Here is a 19900-nt window from a genome sequence, read left to right as displayed (position 1 = left end):
CCTCCTGCGAAGGTCGCGAAAGAGCCCTGGGATGCTGCAACCTTTGTAAATACATGCTGGTTGCCAAGCGCCCAGATTTTGATAGTAAGTCGAGGACTACCTGCATTTAGCTGATCTTGGCTGATCTTTAAAGAGAGGTCCAACCTAGAATTAAGGGGAAAAAATTCCTGTCAGTGAGAACAATTAATCAGTGAAACAGGTTGTCTCCAGAAGTTGTGGGTGTTTCAGTACGGGAGGTTGTTAAGAAGAGATTGGACAGCCATTTTTCTGGAACATTATAGGAGCTCTTGGCAGGGCCAAGGGTTTGGACTAAAACAGGGCTTTTCAACCTTTTCACCCATTGTACCACTTTTAGGATATGGCAACATCCAAGTACCACCAGTCACCTAGAAAGCTGTCAAAAATGATGACCCCCCCAAAAAAGGAAAAAAGTGATGAAGTACAGGTAGTCCTCGACTTGAAACAGTTCACTTAGTGACTGTTCGAAGCTACAATGGCACTGAAAAAAGTGCCCAGCAAGACACCTGCCTGCCCACCCGGCGGTGCTCTTCCTCCTTTCCGAGGTTTTCATTGTTGTGAGCATCTGTCGAGGATTGGCAGCAGGGGTGGGGGGTGGGTGTTTGGTTTTTATTCACCCCCATCTGCTGGGTGGTTGCAGCAGGTTTTGGTCACTTCACAAGACCCTGGGACTCTGTGACCGTCATAAATAGGAATCAGTTGCCAAGCATCTGAATGTAAATCGCAAGACCCTGGAGATGCTGCAACATTCCAGCTGATCGGCGCTTCCTCTGGGCTCAAAAGCACCGGGATCAGTGCTGAGCTGGAGCCTGGCGCTGATCCTGGCGCTTCCGCTGAGTCCTGACAGCCCCGAAGAAGCGCTGGTCCTGGCTCTTCCGTTGAGCCCTGACAGCCCTGCAGCTCCAGCCGTCTCTCGCTCAGGCTTGTGCGGTGCTGCCACTGGTTCAGCTCACTCCCCTCCCCCGCTACCACTTTTCTAGGATGGCCGCGTACCACCTGCCAGGTGCCAATGTACCACAGGTGGTACCCGTACCACTGGTTGAAAAGCCCTGGACTAAAAGACCTCCAAGGTCCCTTCTGATCCCATTCTACGTTCTGTGTTCTCTAGCCCAGAGATAGAAACCGGCAAGCAGCCACTCACTTCACCAGGCAATTATATTACTACAATTGACCCATCACTTTCTCACTTTTTATGACAAGGGTAACTGATGCTGTCTTCAATTTTCTCCTGGTCTGGTATTACTGCACACTGACAATTCGAGAGAGCATCTTGATCAACAATGGTTCTAAGTAAGTAGTGCTTCTGTTCAGCGTTTCTCCTTCCTTAAGCTAAGGAGGTCACATATATATTTAGCCAGTACTCCCTGTATCTTTTCTGTAAAATCTTTCCTAGTCCTGCTTTAAAATTCTGGGAATTGAATTTGGAAGCATCCCCTTAAAAACCCTGGCTTACGTACGCAGTCAGGGGGCAGGTCCATCTAGCACGGCGCTTCCTGTTCTGACAGCAGAGCTTTTTCAGCATTTCTGTGGAAAAAATCATTCCTGGAAGTTCTTTGCAATCTTAAGAGTAGAATGGGGAGCATGTCTCCTCAAGAGGCAATTCAGATGTTTTCCTTAAACGTATGGTCATTGACACGGTGTTTGGCATTCAGCGCAAGATATTCCAGCTGCTACTGCCCTGGCACCTTCCAAATGGAGCTCCCGACATTGTCTCGGTATATTGGGCTGCCGTGTTTAAAAGAAAAATATTAATGAAACTGGTTTAACGCTTGCTCTTCCAGGATTAAAGGCTGGTGGGTGCTTCATCACTACATTTCCACCTTCCTCTCAGGGGTCATGCTGACTTGGTGAGTCTTCATCTCAGTTGTCTTGGTAATTTCAAGGAGAAAAAAATATGAGCATAATGCTTGTGATTTCAGTGGTTTTAACTAATAGCTCGAGAGTTTACTTAATTCCTTTCTGGAGCCTTTTAGGAGAATAGCCAGTGTCCATCACATGTCAGTGAATTCTGATTACATGTATGTTTCTGCATTCCCTCTTATCTTTGCAGGCCAGATGGCCTGATGTACCAGAAGTTCAGAAATCAGTTCCTCACATTCTCCATGTATCAGAGTAAGTGGGACTTCATTAAAGAAGAGGGAGGAGGGAAGCGGTTGAAGACCCACAAGTGTCAGGTTGTCAGTAAAACGATAAATTCCAGCCTTTATTTTCATAGCTGCATTGCCAGAATTCTGCAACATGGAACACAGAATGCCGTTTTCTAGCGAAGGCTTCTGTTTGAATAAGAATAAGGGGCAGTCAAACAATTCTATGTAAGGGTTTCCTCATGGGATGGAATTGAGATGAAAGGGTAGTGGCATAGGAGATGGCAGTGAGGCAAAGGGCAAATTGCTGTAGCTGAAGCAGCTCAAATGTATTTGAGCTTTCCCCCCCGCCCCCCAGTACCGTGAACACTAGATGTTTTTATTTTTAAGAAAGGAAAAACCACGCTACCACCAAAGGTAATGGACGAAAAGGTTTAAAACTAGAGCTTTGCTTTTAAGGGACGCTTTAGAGTAACAATGAGGGATGGATAATTTCAGTATCTTAGTGTATATGCTGCTGCCCTGAATTTTGATCTCCCTTGCTGAAATTTTGATAGGCTTTGTCCAGTTTCTTCAGTATTATTACCAGAGTGGTTGCTTGTACCGGCTAAGAGCTCTGGGTGAACGACACACCATGGATCTCACTGTGGGTAGGTAGCATTTCTGCTTTCTCTTTTTCCTTTGCTGAGGCAAACTCTCCTGTGTGAGGGATGGGGATCTTCCTTCACTAATGGTTCTCAAGTCATCCCTACAGAAGATGCTCTTCTGGTCACTGGCTTTTGAAAGGAGGAAGAGGGGGCTCTTAGTGGCCATAAAGGTGGGATCATTGTGAAATACTAGGGATGGGAAACCACAACAGGCCAATGCCATACGGACAGCAAAAGCTTCTGTCTCTAGGCTTGCTTCGTCAGTTCTCATCCTGCAAGGATGCTTGTGTGATCCATAATCCCTCCAAATTGCAGTTTTTCCCTACCCTTGGATACTGGAAGTAGATCTTAGGCTTGTGTCATCAATTTAGATCAGGTCTGGTTCATATTTGGATGGGAGATCTCAAGGGAATCCCACCCAGGGCTGTAACCTATATTAGCAAATAGAAAAAAACACCCCAAAATAAGGTCATGGCTATTTCATGCCGTAGCCAAGAAAATTACTTAGGAGTGTCTCTGAATTCACCTGATGAGCTTGATATGAAGGGACTTTTTTTAATCATGTTTCATTCTGGCTTAGAGATATTAACGTTTTTAGAGTCCTCATCTAGGTATAGTTTTTTAAAAAAACAGAGAATTGCTAATAGCCATGTTACATATTTTTTTAAAAAAAACAAAATTCTGAATCTGACTGGGAAGTAGGTCTGCTTTTCAAACCAGCTTTTACCCTTCTCTTCTCAAAGAGTTGAGCCTTTTATTCTTGTGGAGGCAGGCTCTTAACAATGTTTTGCCTGTCTCTAAGCTTCTCTATTTCCTTTTCTGGCAATGCTAGCCTAGCAGAGGTAAGAGGTCTGTGTTAACTGTCAAGTCTTCCAAAGATCGCCAGCTCCAGTCAGTCTGAAGAGGCCATTGGGACTGCTGGACCGTGGCCTGATTCTTTGGCTGTGCATTTTTCCTTGCAGAAGGTTTCCAGTCCTGGATGTGGAGAGGCCTCACTTTCCTGCTTCCGTTCCTCTTCTTCGGCCAAGTAAGTGTGTTTCACTTCTTTGGGGATTATCGTTACTCTAGGCAAGACAAAACCAGGTTTATTTGATCTGACAGGGGAATAGTTTCTTCAGTGTACCTTGTTTAATTAGCTATTTATATTCTGCCTTTTATTATTTTTTTAGAAATAACTCAATGTGGCAAACATACTTAATACTCCTCCTGCCTCCTGTTTTCCTCACAACAACAGCCCTGTGAGGTGGGTTGGGCTGAGGGTGAATGGTTGGCCACAAATCACTCATGTGTAAGGCGGGACTAGACAGTCTCTCAGGTTCTAGACTGGTGCCTTCACCACTAGACTAGACTAGACTAATGTAGAGTTCTTGTATATTTTGTCTTTCCTCTTATTAGCTCTTTTTCAGGGTAGATGTACGCTCTGTTTATAAACAACTGACTAAATGAGAGACAATGAAACATTTATTTCATAATCATATATTTTGTTTCATTTTATAAATATATAAAGTAAATTAGAGAATTGAACTTTTACTTCATAATAATAATGTTACGTGAAGAGATGCTTAAAGGAACAAGCTTCCTTCCCCTCCAAACCTATTTACAAAGTGAGAGTTTGTTACAAGGGATGGTAATATTCTTATGACCAGCGTGGGCAGGGCAGTGTTGCCAAGTCGCCATCGAAACTGGCAGGTACAGGGGATTCTGCCATACTTTGTGGTTTGAGAAAATTCATCTGATTCCTTGTTATGTTTTTGTGTTTTAAACCTATTGCACTCCTTAAAGAGACACCGTATTTTCCCCCATCTCATTGCCAGCTTTTAGAGGGGGAAACTGCCTGATTTTTTCACTGTGCTTGGTACAGGGCTGGAGGGGTGGTGGTGTCAAAAAAAAAAGATTGAGGTGAAGAGTAATTGAAACAATAATTTGATGTATGACTAGTGTTCCGTGTGTCTTTTTTCTCCTAGATGCACCTACTGATTAACTCATGTGAATAGTCTGGCTTTGAGATGCATTTTGTCCCAAGTAAACTCTCAGGCTTTATTGTGATAATTAAACTGCTAAAAAAGCCTGTGCTTTTATGTTGAAATTCCAGGGGGGAGGGGACAGGGGACGGCAGGGATGCTCATCTGAGCAGAGAATTCTCAGGTAGTTTTGAAAGAGTGTGTTTTGACTAAAAATCCTAAAAATTCTACTGCCAAAAACCACTGGTTTCACAGTGATGCAAGTGATCTCACAGTGATACATTTGAGGGTGAAAATCTGAGATATTGCAAATAAAACAATTATCTTCTCTCTCTAGTTTTGGCAACTGTTCAATGCTGTCACACTCTTCCAACTAGCCAGCCATCCAGAATGCAAAGAATGGCAGGTAAGAGTGAATTTGCAGGCACAGGAAGAGGAAATGCTCTGTTCTTTTCCCACACTTTCAAAATCATGGCCCGGTTGCATCAATTGCAAGCTTTGTCATTACTTTCAGAAATATCCAAATGTGTTCTAAATTCTGCCAGTGTGATACTCATGGTAAAGTATATGAAACCCTCTCAGTAATCCTCCCAAACCCCTTTGCCCATTATATCCGCTTATCTCATAGTGTGAATAACAATCTTTAACAGGCTTACAGGCAGGGGATGGAAGATTGTCAGAATATTCAGAGGGATTGATTGTTATTTCAGCATGGCTGGCTAGGAGAGTGTGCCAGTCAGCTTACAGCCTGCTAGTATTTTGCACGCTTATAGCATTTTAAAAGATATTGATTTCAGGCAAGAAAACCCCTTTCTTATGTTTCTGATTTGGGAAAATGAAAGTAGGTTTCCTCAAAATGAATGTTGTTTTAAGTCATGTAGAGTTTGGGAACTCCTTCTGCAAATGATGAACATCGTGGCTCAATGGTAGAGCATGAGCTTTTTCATTCATAGAATCCTTCCAGACTAAAGAGGTGATAAATCACATAAATAAATTAAAATATTGCGCAAAGGGCAGCATGGTTGGGAAATCCCTGTATCTGCACAGAGTGGAAGTGTGTGTATGTTCCAAGGGCTTGATTGTAAAGCTGTTTCTTATTTAAGGTTAGTTGGGTTGTTCTGTAGGGATGAAATGTTGGCTCTGCCAACATGTATGAACTGATCTGGAAGTTGAGTCATGGCACCTGGAGTTCTTTTCTTTTTGATTTGAAATATTTTGCTTCTTCAGTCTGAATCTTCTTCGGTTTTGCTCTGAAGAAGCCACTTGGGACAAGCAGTGAGACATTTCAAACCAAAAAGAAAAGAAATCCGGTTGTCATGATTCAGCTTCCAGACAACTCTGCTGGATAATGGAGAATCTTTATTGACATGTGCGAATTGATCTTAATCGAAAATCAAGACTGAAATGTAGGGCAAGGCAGGAGGAGGAACTTTCGCAAGATTAACAAAGCAAATAAACACATACTGGATTTCAAGAACAGGCAATGCCATGTAACATGAAACAGTGCCAGCAAGGTGTCCTGTAAAGAGGATCCAGTGTTGTCCATTCAGTCTGTCTGCTAAAAAAGAAGTGCTAGTGAATCCGTTGTTCTGCCTCTTTGGGGTGTGAATAAGTAAAGGAAGGTACAAAAACAACATGTAAGCAAATGTCATTGGGCTACTGCCTGCCTTCAGATGATGCTATATGCTGGGATGAGGAACTTGTGATCCTCCAATTATTACTTACATCCCCAGCAGATTTAGACACTATAAAACAAGGACCATCTGCATTCGGATTCACAGTTCTTTCCAAAGCATGGCTATTCAGTTGGCTTTCATTTGTGACTCGCCCTTAACAAGTGAAGGGATTTGAAAGTGGAAACTTGTAAAAAGCCAGATTGGGCTCGTGCAAAGCATTCAAAAGAGACATTTCACAAAGAATATTGGTATGGGCAAAGCTCCCATCTTTGAAGCATTAAAAGCAGCTATCTCCTTTTGTTCAGCTGCTTCCAAGGCTGTTCCCAATCAATTGTGTGGATAAAAACAACACTTTCTCTAAAAACATCATCAAAGTGAAATGGTATAGGGTTTCCTGCTTGAGCAGGGGGTTGGACTTGAGGACCTCCAAGGTCCCTTCCATCTCTATTCTGTTCTGATTAAATTCTGATTAAAGTGGCTGTACATCTACACATAAAGACAGCTAAGGACAGCCTTATAAATATACAAGCCTCAAAAGACATAGCTGCTTTAACACTTTGAACTAAAACTCATAGTAAAATACCTTTCTGATACTTTGTGCTGCTCTTCCTGTTCTACTCTAGAATTCCTGACAGTTTTGCTAAATTGATCTCTCTCTTTAGCAGTCCAGTCCTTTTGAGAACTGCCAAGTCTCTCTCTCTCTCTCTCTCTCTCTCTCTCTCTTTTCCTCTTAAAGCATTAATCACTGACTGTTTTAATTGCACTGGCAGGTCCTGATGTGCGCCTTTCCCTTCCTCACCCTCTTTACTGGCAACTTCTTCACCACATTACGAGTTGTTCACCAGAAATTCCAGAATAAGACCAAGAAGGAATGAGTCTTCAAGTGCCTCTCCCCCTTCCTCGTTATCACTGTTGGAGGGAGCGCTACTACTCTGCTGACCGAAGGATCCAGAGCACGCTGGGTGTTCTCCTCCTCCTCCTCCTTCTGCCTCCCTGTGATTCTCTTGCATACAGATGTCAATGAAACCACGTCTTGAGTAGTGCTTCTACCACTAGCATGGGGCCTTGAGGCCTTCCTGCTGCCAAAAGGAACTCTGGACTTAATCAGGTGTCAGATTCAAGGATTAGGGTAAAGTACTGTATGAGGAACTCAAGTGACTCTCAGATTACAACTCCCAGCTGACACCTGTATGGTTTCTGTACCCTTCCTCCGAAGCAGGGGGCTGTCTGCCCAAACTTGAGTCACAGGAAAAGGAAGGGAGCAGGTTCAACCTAGGCCATCTAATGTTTATTACTGAGGACATTAACTGTATTATTGGAAGCAGATTATATGGGCAAAGAGTGTTCTCACTATTTCTGCTGGGTTGATTTCTTCCCTCCCCATCTCCAGAAATGTTCCCCTATCTTAAGATTTCTTCCTTACTATGAGCGGAGGGGACAGTTTCTCAGCTACACCTTCAATACAGAGCCTGATTTCCCTCCTCTGTGTATATTTTATGACAAACCTGATGTGATTACTTTCAGCCGCCTCCTCGCAATTCTCCTCCTGGAGTTGCCTTCTCAGCCCTTGAGGGGCCAAAGACCCAGCGCTTCTGCCACCACCACCCCCCCCGTGCTCTTTGGAACATGGATTCACAAGCACCTAGGAGGCATCCTGCCAGAGAAGCTGAAAAATAACCTTTATTTGATCATAGTTGGCCGAGCAAGCAGCAGCATCGTTGGCACCGGGCTTCCTCCAATCTCAGTCCATATCGTCATTTGTCTGCCTTAAGTGTATAGTGGTTCTAAAACTGGGAAAAGCTGGCCTACATCCAAACATGCATTGTTGTCTTTAAATATGTATTCTTGTCACATTAAGGGGGGGGGGTGGAGCTGGAAAATAAAAGCACGTAGAGAAGCCTGGGTCCCTGGCACTTCTAGGCAAGGGAAATAGTACCAAGTTAAGGATATAAAAATCTGAAATCCCAAGAATGTACCTGCTGATTCTTAAATACAGCGCATAAGACACTTCATAAAGCTCAGGGTCCTATTAGGAGGGCACCGTACACCATCATGTGTCTCAGACTCCAATCCCATGTTTTAGGAATGCTGCTGAATCACTGCTCCTGGAATGAGCAACCAGATCTCACAAGCAGGCCAATTTTGGACCTCGGCAAATGTGATTAAGAAGATTCACACCATTTTCAAGGGAACTTTATAGCCTCGGTGAAACCCATTGCACTGAAAACACATCTGAAAATGGTGTGAATCCAAAGCACGCCTGCCCTGATTGGTAGCAGTTTTTCTTCACTGGCGTTTTGGAATTTTTTCTCTCCCAATTTTTTCTCTTGCCGAAGAGGGAGACGGAAAAGCTTTCCTCTGCCTAAGATGCTTAGCTGGCTAAGGCTCAGGCTAAGCCAGGGGTGGGCAACCTTGGCTCTTTTATGACTCGTGGACTTCAACTCCCAGAATTCCTGAGCCAGCTATGGGAGTTGAAGTCCACGAGTCATAAAAGAGCCAAGGTTGCCTATCCCTGGGCTAAGCAGTGCAGAGCTGTCTGTGTGTTTTGGATTAAAATTCCCATCATCCCTTACTTAGCCTTGGTTAGTGCTGCCTGCACGCCTGAGAGGGGAAGGTCAACAGCCACTAGAGCCCAAGACAGTTCCTACCCCAATTTTAGAAGAAGGAGGACTAAGGAAAGTCTTACTCTTTGTGAAAATGGATGCCATATCTTTCATGATCAAGGACATTGCTGTTGCAGGTGTATTTGTTGCAGTAGGCAGTATTCAAGTGGTGGTACAAATATCTTATTTTTTTAACCCCAACAATTTTGTATTTGAAACTTGCATAATGGAATCTTTATAACCCTTGCTTTCTGTAGCATATGGAGAAATTCTGTTACCAGACGCTTCCTCATAGCGGTAAAGCACATTTTAAGGGATAGGGGGACTCATTCATCATACAGGTAGTCATTCTTCTACATGTTCCAAAATGGTCTTCCCCAGTTTGATATTCTGGAAATGTGTGGGAGAGCATTTTCCCAAAGGTTTGGGATCTTGGGAATTGTAGTCCTATCATAGTTGGGGGGGCAGCATTTTCCCCAGCTACCCTAAATAGTGGTAGGTCATTATCCAAGAAGGCATATTAACCTCACTCAAGACTGGTCATTCAGAAGAATTTGCAAAGCCAGTTTATACCAGTCTAGTTTGGAACTAACACAGCAAAAAGAAATAGCTAAGTCTTTTTTTTTTAGGGCTGCAGTGGTATATAGGAGTTATGACCTTTCCTGAGATTCTTGGGAAGAGCTGTGTATCACCAACCTAACAGTGCAAATATTGTTCAAAGCACTGGAATTTCTATCAGCAGTTTTATTTGGATATTTTTAGGCAATGTTTTGATTTTCTCCTGTCCCTTAAAAACAGATGTTGCAAATCCCATATCCCCTGGTTTGCTGGTTGGTCCCTCTCTTGTCTAATGTGTAGAGAAATGTGGTACAAGACAAAATAAGCTAATACACACAGATTGTCCTTGAGGTAGTCTTATTAAGCTTATATGGCTGTCCATCTACCAGAAGGAACTATGGGCAGCAGACAGGAATCAAAACCACAATATAATTAAAACATTTGAAGCAACATTGAGGCCCTGATTATACTTGCATCCCTCAACCATACCATCAACATCCTAGCCCTATTGCTGAGAGAAAAGCCAGGGTCTTCACTGCTTTCTGATGGCCACCAGAATTGGGGCCAGCCATACTTCTGGGGTGAAACTGTTCCATAAGGTGAGTGCCATGACAGAGAAGGCACAGGGAAGACTGCTATTGCAGTCTTTCTCATAGGTTGATTTCCAGATGTGCTGGGTTACAGCTGTCATCACTGAACAAGATCATTGGGCATTTAGGCTAAAGATGACTGGCACTTTAGCCTATATCATGCAGAGACAGGTAGGTAGGTAGGTAAAGCCTACGTAGAAGTTGCACTGCAATGAATGATACAGCATGAATGGGAGGATGCTAGCTGCATGCAATGGAGAAATTTGTTTTGATGTTTTAAGAATACTACAGGGAAGATAAATACAGAACTCCCTTTCCACATTCTTTTAAGCATTTTAGTCACTGATCAACATCACATTTCCAGATAATGACACATGATATTGGGTGGGTGGGGGAGACTACAAGTGATTGTAAGGAGCCCTGTTTAAAGCCCTAGAGCAGGGGTAGGCAACCTTGGCTCTTTTATGACTCATGGACTTCAACTCCCAGAATTCCTGAGTCAGCTGACTCAGGAATTCTGGGAGTTGAAGTCCATGAGTCATAAAAGAGCCGAGGTTGCCTACCCCTGCCCTAGAGAGCTGGTTTGGTCTAATGGTTAAGGCATCAGGCTAGAAAGCTGGAGTCCACGAATTCTGGAGTCCCAATGTAGGCATGAAAGCTGGCTGGGTGACCTTGGGCATGTCACTCCCTCAGCCCAACTCGCTTCAAAGGCTGGTTGTTATGGGGGAAATAGGAGGAGGAAGGTGTGCTGGATTATGTTTGCCACCTTATTTGTAAACAAATAGTAAAGGCAGGATATAAATAAACTTTTTTTAAAAAAAATACTAGGCTGCATCTAATGTCATTTTGTTGGAATTATCTAGCTCCAGCCGTCAAGAGAGCTCCTGAAAGTTTTAAGACCTGCACCTTGTAGAATACTTAATCCTTTCGATTCATGAGTTAAAACTTGATTTCGTTGTACTTTCAGTCCCAACTGAGGGTGCCCACCTTTGCTTCTCTTTGTGGTTCATGTTTGTGAGTGATACTCCTTTGAAGTAACTTATTTATGGTTAGGTTGTTGGCGATGGTATAGCTTCTTAGTTGCTGAATCATCTGAGACTGGTTAGTTTATAAATACCTTAAAATAGCAAGAAAGGCAAAAGAGTACTGAAGAGAAAATATATTTGCATGTTTAAATGTGACAGGGCACAGAGGTTTAGACCTAGCATGTTGAGTCCTGAAATAGCACTATGAAGTACAGGGCATCTATAGAATCTGTTATGACTTTAGACGTCTTTTTTAACAGGAAGGCAGCATGGCAAAGACAGACAACCCACAGAATGAGTAAAACATAATCACCCAGTGGAGGGTGATCATTTCTCCAAATACCAGATTGTTGTGATTCAGGCTAGAAGCACTACCTTCTAACCAGCAGATATTTGCATTCTGGTGAAATATACCCATTAAAAAGTCCCAGCCAAACTCTACTACAATAATGGAACTTTTCACTTCCTTTCCTTTCCTCCCACTTCCCATCCAAGTTTTGACTGTCGATAGTAAGCAAATTGCAAAACTAAATATACTACTGGGGAAAAAGGTACACATTTTGTCATGCATGGCCCTATAGAGTTAAATTATAATCAAAGTATACATAAATAAGCTTGGTTCTTATGAAACAAAGCTCCCTCACCTTCTGTTTTAACAGTTACAGCTATGGCTTTGTAGCTGGCAAAACCTCCAGTCTCCCTTCCCTGCAAAAGTCCACACAGAGGCAGAAGAGGCAGAACAAAACAATCGGGTTTTTTTTTTATTTCAAGAACAAGTCTTCCTAAAGTTATGTACAATCGGTAGACAGACTGCTTGGCCAGTTTCCAAACACATTATTAGGCACGGTACCACTGCTTCATCAGGGAGTCAAGTGACGGGAGGCAAATTTGTGTTCAGAAGAGCAGCATGGGACTGCAGGCATCAGAGCTGGGAACAGCCTCAGTCCAGGATCTCATCCAGTTAGGAACAAAGCAAGGGAGAAATAGAAGGGGTGGTTTGGAGAGCGCTCACACTCATGTAAAATAAAGTTTCCCCCAAGAGGGAAAGAACAAAGTGACATATCCTAAGCAGGTTCTTCTCTGCTCCATGCTGAGGCATAGCATCTAGATCCACCATCACCCTCCACACATGCCTGCTAACACACAGGAAGATGAGTTTCATTTTACTGATGCTTCTTGTAAACCACTGCTGCTACCCCTTGCCTTCCAAACGATGCCTTCTGCCTCCTCTTCAGACATTTCCCTGGCACCCATCCCACATGAATCCCAACAACCAGCTGCTGACCAAAATGAAAATCGTTGCCAAAATGTATTCTTCAGTGCAACCCAAGAAAGACCCCAGCCTGTTGATCAGGCTAAATGAGACTGTTGAAGGGCCAAGGTCATCTAAGCACCATTTCCACCCAAGCAGTGATACCTGTGAGACAAGAAGGGTGTTCCTTTTGTTGGGCAAAGAACGGGCAGGAAACCCACCCTCAGATATGTCCTGTAGCAGCTACCAAAGAAAGAAAGACAGACAGACAGACATGCTGGTATTTCTCCACTGCTCTGAGAGTCTAGCTCAATGCAATTAGATCTTACCATAGAAAACCAAAGCCCACTAAATTCATCCTGTCTTAACAGGGAAGGGGTAGGAGCTGGAGAAAGTCAAGGTATGCACAGATGCTTCCCTGGAGGCAGAATGATGAGTCCTTGCCCCGCTCTTCCACCAGCCACCTGAGACACCCCTCCTTTCTGCAGTAAGTGCCCCCTAACTCCAAACATCCAAAGAGTATCGGCCCTTGGTCATCAATTTCTTGACATAGTCCACAGCCGCCTGCTGGTTCATCTTGCCATATTCAGCTACAATCTCGTAAAAGGTATTCTGCACATCCCGGGCCATGTTCCGTGCATCACTAGAAGGAGGAAAAAAAATAGAGAGTAAAGGGTAAGTCAGTGAAGAGCAGTGGCTAGAACTCAAGGTAGATAAAATTCAAAAAGCAGGCTTGGAGAAATGGCATCTTGGCTGCAGACAAATTCTGCCTTTCAACCCTGTGGAGGAAAAGAGAATCTAAAGATGGGCAGGTGCAAAGAGAGGACTATGGTATTTTGTAGATCTAAGTGACAAAAGCATACTAAACGTCTAATTGCCCTCGGAAGGTCCCATTTCAGTCCCGTTTATTTCCAGGCAGAGCTAGGAAATGCTCCCACCTGAATTCCCCTCCTCCCAAAATTGAACCATTTATCTACTGATTGGGGCATGGAAACAGAATTCCTTCAACTAAGCCAGTTTGATAGGACCTGTAGTCTCCATGGATAGTTGCTAGGTCAGCTGCCGGGTTGGAATGGCATAAGAAAGCTTCTTAGACATATAGCTGGCTATTTCTTGAAACAAAATCAAAGGTTCTCTTGATGAGGTTAAAGACTGAAGTTTGTGGGAAGTCAGATGGAGGCCATATATTATGAGACTGACCGACATTCAGTCACGATAGCCAGGGAAGTTCAACCACTTCCCTAACTTGAATTATTTTGAACATTTTTGCACCTTCGACAAATTCTTCTGCAAATTCATACCGATAATTTACGTACTTTGCAACCCTTCCTGGTACCCTCAGATATTAATACCAGAATTTCCAGCCAGCACGGCACTGCTGTTTTCTTCCTAACTCTTCTGCCCCAGGGACAAAATTACTAATTACTTGTTTTCAAGTCAATTTCTGACTGCTCACTGCTGCAAGGAAACCTGTGAACAAGAAGAGCCTTGCCATCCTTACCCGCACACGTAGATGTGACCGTTTCCTTCACTGATCAACTTCCAGACATGCTCCTTGTTCTTTTTTAGCAGGTGCTGCACATAAATCTGAAGAGAGACAAAAACTGGGTGTCAACGGGGGCCTTAAGAGCTGCGTATATCCTCTGTGTCTTCTTCGCCATAAAGACTGGCATCTACTTTTTTTTTTAAAAAAGGTAGATATGAGGACTACAAAAGCGCTTTTGAAAAAATAAAAATGCCTAGTCCAAAAATCGGCTGAACCGGACCGACAGCAGGGAATGACTTAGGAAATAGAAAATGTCTTTACCAACGTTTTCTAGAATTACGGAAAAGACAGGCATATTTTTTTTTCCTCAACAGAAGATGATTATCCAAGCACCAAATATACAAATAGCCCATTTTTCAAACAGAACAAGCCCAACGGGACAAGTGAATGCAAATGCCCACTGATGGTGGAACGTTTAGATAGAACAGGCTTACCTTTTCTGGCTGGTCCCTCGAGAAAGCCACATTGAGCTGAGTAAGGGCTCCTTCTTTGAGAAATTTGGCAAGTTCTTCTTTGTAGATGTAATCCTCCTTCTCGTGTCGGCAGCCAAAATACAGCACAGTCTCCCCAACCTCCTTGCCTAGAACACAAAGGCATATTCCTCAGTTCAGAGTTGCTGAGTGACCTTGTGCATCCTTGCAACAAATAGCAGCCTGAATGTGCCTCTCCAAATCTGAGCCCTAGTTCAGACGATATATCTGTTACTGACAAAGCAGTTTGGGAAATCACAAAACAGAAATCACTGAAGATAAAAATATGAAAGCTATTTGCCAGTAATTGCTCTGATGGAGAAGAAAAGCATACTGGGTGGGGAGGGAGGGAGCTAGGAACCTCATATCTTCCACAAAGTGAAATGTGAAAAGATTTACTACAGCAGGGCTTTTCAACCAGTGGTATGGGTACCACCTGTGGTACATTGGCACCTGGCAGGTGGGTACGCGGCTATCCTAGAAAAGTGGTAGTGGGGGAGGGGAGTGAGGTGAACCGTTGGTAGCACTGCACAAGCCTGAGCGAGAGACGACTGGAGCTGCAGGGCTGTCAGGGCTCAGCGGAAGCGCCAGGATCAGCGCCAGGCTCCAGCTGGAGCTCAGTACTGATCCTGGTGCTTCTGCTGAGCCCAGAAGAAGCACCGATCCACTGGAATGCTGCAGCATCTCCAGGGTCTTGTGATTTACATTCAGATGCTTGGCAACTGATTCGTATTTATGACGGTCACAGAGTCCCAGGGTCATGTGAAGTGACCAAAACCTGCTGCAACCACCCAGCAGACGGGGGTGAATAAAAACCAAACACCCACCACCCCCACCCCCACTGCCAATCCTCAACAGAAATGCTCACAATAATGAAAACCTCGGACAGGAGGAAGAGCGCCGCCGGGCAGGCAGGCAGGCGTCTTGCTCGGCTGTGGCTTGGGGGGCACTTGTTTCAGTGCCATTGTAGCTTCGAACAGTCACTAAGCGAACTGTTTCAAGTCGAGGACTACCTGTACTTCATCACTTTTTTCCTTTTTTTTTTTTTGGATCATCAGGTTTTTGACACCTTGCTAAACGACTGGTGGTACTCGGATGTTGCCATATCCTAAAAGTGGTACAATGGGTGAAAAGGTTGAAAAGCCCTGTACTACAGCATTACAGTAGTCCTCAGCCTATGACAATTTCCACTAAACTCACTGATAAGCAAGGTGGTTGCTAAGTGATCGCATCTGATTTCATGACCTTTTTTTTGCCATGATTTTTAAGCAAATCACTGCAGTTGTTTAGTGAACCATGTTAAGCAAATCCAGCTTCGCCTATTGACTTTGGTTGTCAGAAGCTACCTAGGAAGGCCGCAAACAGCATTCATGTAAATACACACTGTTTATCAAGCACCCAAATGTTGATCACATAGCAATGTGATCAAAGTGAGCGCTTAGACTTCTATAGCGCTCCATAGTGCTTTACTGCCTGCCCTGAGCCGTCTACAATGCCAGCATATTGCCCCCTACAATCTGGGTCCTCATTTTACCATCCTCAGAAGAATAGAAGAATGGAATCCAATCAGGACCGAACTCTAGACTGTGGGCAGAATCAGCCTGCAATACTGCATTCTAACCACTGGGCCACCAGGGCTCCTCACATAACCCTGGGGATGCTGTAATGGTCGCAAGTGCGAGGACTGGTCGTGAGACTTTTTTCAGTGCTGCTGTACCTCTGAGGAGTTGCTAAACAAATGGTTGCAAGTCAAGGACTACCTGTATTTAGATGGAGATGTTCACTTATTCAGGCTCCTGCTTAAACCAATACACCTGAATGTAGGCGTGCCAAAGCCAGGGCAATGCAGAAGATTTTCACTCCAATTTGGCTATGAGTGAAAGATTATTTGGGGTTGCATCGTCTGCACAGTTAGGATTCTGTCCTTTGAAAAGTTATTTTTCTGCCTCACTGAGTGCTTTTCCATAAAGTATGGATTGACTCTGATTGAGTTAATCTATTAAAAGGAGAATCAGCCAAAAGAAACTGCAGCTCCATTTTGACCCATTGGCAACTGCAATAGTTTATAACATGTTTTTGTTTACAGAAGAGATAAACGTGAACTGGTTTGCAAAAAAGTCATTCACAGACAAATCAAAGATGGATTTTGCAAGCTGCCCAAAGTCTGCTGGAGTGTGTGGCCATAACCAGATGATGGTGGTGGTGGTGGTGGTGGTGGTGGTGGTGGTGATTAGGAGGTGGAGGAGGAGGAGCAGGGGAACAATGATGATTTACAGCAATTATACAAGGTGATACCAGCAAGAATGGACGGAAGTTTTACCTAGCTGAGGATCCAAGTTCTCACCCCAATTAGCCAGCTATCAGACAACTGTTTTAGGGAGGCCTTGAAGCAAGACACAAAAGCCATTGGGCACACACAATTAAGGCCAGAGTAATGAAGTGGTCAAGATGTTTGATTCAATGCAGGGAGACTTTAATTCAAGCCCCCACTCAACCATACAGCTCACCAAGCATGGCTCTGAACCAGTCACTCTGTCAGCCCAAGTTGCTTCACAGAGTGATTGTTTGGATGATAATGAGACAAGGTAACTCATATAGGTTGTCGGGAAAGAAATGCAACAACTAAGATAACCAGCCTACTACTGTTTAGTAGCCTCTGCAGTGAATGCTTTATTTCATTACCATGGCAAATAATCTGTGGATTTCGCTGTCTTGCTTTCCAAGCAATTTAACCTGGGATCCCACTGTTGCTCAGGGGGCCAATTGAGCTGAGCACTCACCTTGTTGTTTGAGCCAGCCCCGCTCCTGGATAAAACCGATGAAGGGAGCGATCCCTGTGCCTGGCCCAATCATGAGGACAGGAGTGTTAGGTTTGAAGGGTAGCCGGAACTGGGATTTCCGGACATACAAGGGCACGGTGGATTTGTGCCCATTCTCATTGGGTTGCTTGTTCTTCAGCCAGTTAGTAGCCACCCCTTTGTTTACTCGGTTTGTTTTGGTAGTGTACTCCACGACAACAGAACAGATATGGATGGAGTTTGGGTGTACCTGGAGAGGTGGTAAAATGCAAGAAAGAGCCATCAGGAGCTTTTAGAGACAACAGCTCTAAAGTCCTAGATTGCATTTACATCACACACTTTGCTTAGTGACAGAATTAATCTCTGTCCAGGGTTCAGACTGAATCATAAACAAACCTATACCATTTCAGACAAATTGTTGTCCAATCTCTTCTTAAAAATATACAGACAAGAACTGTGACTTGGGTTTCCTTGGAATACAAGGAGGCAGAGAAACCCAGAACTGAGGACTAGATTCCAACTTCAATACTGAAAGATAGTAAGGTTCAAATACAAGTTTCTAGTGAAATATGACCATAAAATATGACCATGCTCTGTATTTAGGCAATGTATCAGTGGATTTTCAGACATCAGGAAAAAAAAACGAGTAAGGGAGATAGGCAACCTTGTAGACCATCCAGTCCAAACCTTTGCTTGATGCAGGAAATCCAGAATTACAACACATCCAGGGAGCTGTCCTGTCTTTGCTTGATGGCCTCTCTCTAGTGAGGTAGTATGGAGTCCTCAAGTTTTCACACTGATTGCTTTATTATGAGCCATCAGGTTGGTTTCAATTCTTGACAAATAGTTGCCTTCTTACACATGGCAACTCTCTGGGTTTTGAGGAGCATTTTCCTGATCTTTTCCTCTCTCTCCATCTGCTCCCCATACCCAGGACCATTTGTTGCTTTCATATGAACCCAGTTTGTCACAGACTTAAATAAAACAAGACCATTACTTCCTTTGGTGGAATTAACATAGGATGAGAAAAATCATCTTCACATTAGGGATTTGCTGAAAAAGATCACAAAGGAGGCAGTGCCATCAGCATTTTCGTGCCTTTTCCATCATTCCTTGGAATTAGTGAAATCATTAATTTCACCCCCTCCTTTTACAAATCATTTCTTTCTAATTTGTAAGAGCTGTAACCCAACTCCTGACATCTTTAAAACTTCTCATCAATGACTGTTCAGGCTGCAACACTGCAGTAGGGAGATTCATTGTTGCTCAAAGTGAGGGGGCGGGGGAAGACACACAAAATATCAACCGTCAGTCCAGCTAGCCTAGGAAAAGTGAAAGGTCATTTTCGACTAAGGCAAAAACCTAAGGACTGGGTATGGGCGGGTAGAAGAACTAAAGTACACATATTGTAGTTTTAAAAAACGTAACGGAAAAAAATACATTGGGTTGTCAAACAGGAGAGCTCTTGGCATGCCTTGCCAGTGTGCTCACCTTGGATGTAGAAGCGATGGAGTAATAGCGAGCTTGAAGACGGGGAAGCAGTTCACAAAGGTGGTCAATAGGTGGCCGCAGAGAAGGTGTGTCCTGCAGGATAGCCAGGATATTCCTCCGGGACTCAACAACCCAGCTGAGATACAAAGCCTGGATCAAGCAAACATTTATGTTAGGGGAGAAGGCGATCCATGTGGATTTATTTTCAAAAAAGGTCAGTTCTAGACAAATCAACCCTGGGCTTAAGGTCTCTCTTTACGTGATGTACTCAGGAAGGGCTTTGGGCTGTAACTTCCATCCACTCTAGATTGCATAGCATGACAGTTACATCCAGTGTATCGGGAGGATGGGGAATAATGGAAGAGTGCTCTAAGTGAATTGAGGAAGAAAGACTGCAAGGGCTGGCTTAGCAGAAGACGACTGGTTACTTCCTATCCTACCAAATCTGATGTGTAAGCACCACTATGTAGAGATTCCCAGTCCTGCTTTTTAAGTTTTGAGTCGTCGTTCAGAATGGGATTTTCCATGGGCTAAAACAGCAATCCTGATAACCCAGACACTGTCCATCCCTATTCCATTTCTGCCTTACCAGAAGAACAGACTAGGAAAATCTAAGTGAGACATGGATCAAGCATGTCTGTCTTCTCACTTAGCATTTCACCCTTGAAAACAGCTTCTGTACTATTTTGAATGAATCTTTATTGTCAAAGTACAAGCCTCCCTTTGTGCCTCCACCCCCAACTCACAGTGACAACAAACCCTCCATCTTATTACACCATGTGAGCTAAATGCACAACACACAGACCTCGCAAGTCAATCATACATAAAGTTTATAAAATAATTTCCTGTTCAAAAGCCTAACAGCCCATGGATAAAAGCTGTTCTTCAGCCTGTTGGTACGGCTGGCTATACTCCTATATCTCTTACCCGATGGTAGGAGAGTAAAGATATACCGTCCAGGGTGTGAGTCATCCCTGAGCATTTTCCTCACTCTTCCAAGGCAGCGAGCCCTGGCAATGTCATCCAGTGGTGTCAGGGGACAGTCCACAATGTCTTGTGCTGTGCTCACCACCCTCTGTAATACTTTCCTATCCGCGGCTGTCAGACCAGCATACCAAACCACAATACAATGTGAGAGGATGCTCTCTATAGTAGACCGGTAAAAGAGGGTCATAAGCCGT

At 43.8% G+C, this 19900-nt stretch overlaps 2 protein-coding genes across 4 annotated transcripts in view; one reads left to right on the top strand and one right to left on the bottom strand.

The window, feature by feature from the left end:
* Positions 1-10953, top strand: part of TMEM120A (transmembrane protein 120A) — a 36354-nt gene extending 25401 nt beyond the window's left edge. Inside the window, exons 6-12 of the mRNA XM_081314110.1 lie at positions 1219-1308; positions 1800-1865; positions 2069-2130; positions 2660-2752; positions 3712-3776; positions 5048-5116; positions 7157-10953. Coding sequence (XP_081170236.1) covers positions 1219-1308; positions 1800-1865; positions 2069-2130; positions 2660-2752; positions 3712-3776; positions 5048-5116; positions 7157-7261 — 550 coding nt within the window. The 3' untranslated portion in view covers positions 7262-10953. The remainder of the gene's footprint in view (positions 1-1218; positions 1309-1799; positions 1866-2068; positions 2131-2659; positions 2753-3711; positions 3777-5047; positions 5117-7156) is intronic.
* Positions 10954-11879: 926 nt separating this feature from the next.
* POR (cytochrome p450 oxidoreductase) overlaps positions 11880-19900 on the bottom strand; it is a 55850-nt gene continuing 47829 nt past the window's right edge. For all 3 annotated transcript variants that reach the window (XM_081346772.1, XM_081346774.1, XM_081346773.1), the window contains exons 12-16: positions 18720-18869; positions 17211-17478; positions 14395-14540; positions 13916-14001; positions 11880-13057 (exon numbers count right to left, since the gene is read on the bottom strand). In XM_081346772.1, coding sequence (XP_081202898.1) covers positions 12913-13057; positions 13916-14001; positions 14395-14540; positions 17211-17478; positions 18720-18869 — 795 coding nt within the window. In that variant the 3' untranslated portion in view covers positions 11880-12912. The remainder of the gene's footprint in view (positions 13058-13915; positions 14002-14394; positions 14541-17210; positions 17479-18719; positions 18870-19900) is intronic.

The sequence above is a fragment of the Vipera berus genome (genome assembly GCF_964194415.1).
Source record: "Vipera berus genome assembly, chromosome: 1".
NCBI classification, from domain to species: Eukaryota; Metazoa; Chordata; class Lepidosauria; order Squamata; family Viperidae; genus Vipera; species Vipera berus.
Note: the sequence above shows the minus strand (reverse complement) of the source record. Positions and strands in the feature narration are given on the sequence as shown.